The sequence below is a fragment of the Cariama cristata genome, unplaced genomic scaffold (assembly GCF_000690535.1).
Source record: "Cariama cristata isolate BGI_N322 unplaced genomic scaffold, ASM69053v1 scaffold1025, whole genome shotgun sequence".
Lineage (NCBI taxonomy): Eukaryota > Metazoa > Chordata > Aves > Cariamiformes > Cariamidae > Cariama > Cariama cristata.
In genome coordinates, this window is record NW_009615576.1 from 89,342 (window position 1) to 91,631 (window position 2,290).

At 33.4% G+C, this 2,290-nt stretch overlaps 1 protein-coding gene across 2 annotated transcripts in view; it reads right to left on the reverse strand.

The window, feature by feature from the left end:
• Positions 1–172, reverse strand: part of CNGA3 (cyclic nucleotide gated channel alpha 3) — a 23,033-nt gene extending 22,861 nt beyond the window's left edge. The window contains exon 1 of one of the 2 annotated variants that reach the window (XM_009699845.1): positions 40–172. In XM_009699845.1, the coding sequence (XP_009698147.1) occupies positions 40–140 (101 nt within the window). In that variant the 5' untranslated portion in view covers positions 141–172. The remainder of the gene's footprint in view (positions 1–39) is intronic. The other variant, XM_009699846.1, reaches the window with a different exon arrangement.
• Positions 173–2,290: the final 2,118 nt, after the last annotated feature.

Genomic DNA, 2,290 nt, shown 5'->3' on the forward strand with positions numbered 1-2,290 from the left:
TGCAGCAATCTGTTCTCCTCAGAGAAAGGAATATATTACCTGATACAGCCATTTTCAATCCTTTCAATATCTTCATCAGTAGTTCTGACAGACAGTCTGTGCGTACCAGGGTAGGAGTGCTGGGTGTTGATTTTTGCCATTTTGCTTTACATATCAACATCCAAATGACAGCTGAAACAGAGGGGAAAAAAAAAAAAAACAATTTTGTGAAGACTGCAAAAGAAATGTGCTCAGTACTTAAAAAGAATGATTTATTAAAACAATGGAACAGCAAAAAGCAATTTCAACCATTTGAAGAACAGCCAGTGATATTTACACACACAACATGATACCTGTTTCTTGATTTATTTGCACTAGACAGAAAAAAGTGCTAGTAAAACTGTAACAAAGAAAATTCATCATGACCAAAGAAAAGGGTTACATGACACTATATTCTTTTCAGTCTCTGGGCTTTCTGAATACCTACACTGTCATACCTATTATCCATAGCGAAATTGCATTTAAAATCTCATTAAAAGAAGGTTGCAGTTAGAAAGCTAACCGAAAAAAGCTAGGTAATACATGTGCTAGGGCAACCCATTCCACTTTAAGTTGATCCCCTTGTGCTAACTAACTTTATCTATTTTACAATTAAGTTTTTTATTCTGAAAATGCATATTAACCAAGCAGATAATTAATGAAATGTATCCCTCAGCTTAATATATGCCATGCATTAATTCTGTATTATCTAAACTCTGCATTAAACACATACACTAGGGGTTTTTTTCCATTTATTTCCATATGTCATTTTTACTATACTGCTTCAAGACAAGCATTGTTAAGATATTTAGCAGCTCAGCTCTTACAAGATTTAGGAAATCGACCTAAATTCCTTTCCAGATTTGGTCTTCAACGCCTTACCAAATTCCCATCACATCTGTCACATGCAGAACAGGTTTTAAGACTCAAGTGTCTTAAAAATGAGAGACTGAAACACTTCCAATGAACGCTTTGAATTTTGAATTCTTTTTAAGTTTTGAAACTCCATTCAGGAATCATTTTTGTTTGAGGTATGACTAGAACGAAATTCTCTTGGGATCATTCAGTTCCCTCAGAGCATCTACTGTCCATTTTCACCTGTAATACTCTGTCTCACTGACCACACAACACACAGCTTTAGCAGCAAATAAAATACAGATCTTACAGAAACTAACATTCTGTCCTGAATTATTCCTGAAGCCTAATCCATGATTAGGTCTATGTTATGCCTCCAGTTTCTTAAAAGCCAGATACCTGACTTACCCTCCACTCAACTCCCAGGCAACTAAAAGGAATCATATACAACTTTTAAAATTATTTTTTATATTTCATAATATAAAGTAGATATTAACTTGATTTTTTCATCCAGAAATAATTAAATTAGTCTAGAAATAGCCCTTGGGCATCATTTAACACTTGCAAATCTCATCAGTATTTCCCATTACTAATTTTGCCTCAGTATAGGTCAATTGATGTATAACCATGTCTCATCTTAAACTGAGCCCTGTACATACTGGTTAACTGAAGTTTTACTGGGGAAAAAATGGGCATTTCTATTATACATTGATATAAAAAAGAGAGATCTTTCAACCCACTCTCAGATTTGAATGTTTACTCAGAAGAATTAATTCCTAAAGGGCGGATAATTTATGCCAAAAACATAACTATGTATAAAAATGTTAACTGGAGCAGTCTCACAAAATTAATCGATTTTTTCTGTTGAAAAAACATCTCCCAAATTATTTATGTATATGTTAATGTATACCCATTATAAATATCTATAAATATTTCTTTTAAAACAATTCAGCCTTTGAGAGACAAACATTGTTATTAATAAACGAACCAGTCAAATGAATAGGTTTCAGAATAGGTATGATGCCAAAAATATCTCATCTCTAGGAAAATTTTTCATAAATCATTTTTTAGTTAGAAATACTGCTTCTACTACATACTTTGTAAGACAGAATTAGATAGACAACACGCAACAGTGTTTTGGTGATCAGAACATTTATTTTGCCGTAAGTATTAAGGTAACTCCCATTTCTCATATATTAATATGAACATAATTCAAGGTAAGAAGAAAATGTGTTTTCCTTCTGTTGTTACTGATTTCTTCAAAGTTCAGTTTACCAAAACTGCAAAAATAGCGTACAATTTACACTCTGCCTCACTGCCCAGGTTCCAAGACTTGAAGTTACAACCGGAGGCTACAAGGTAGTAGCCAGGGTGTCACAGCCACTTCGTTTAAAAGCAGAGTAGTAAGATTCCTGCT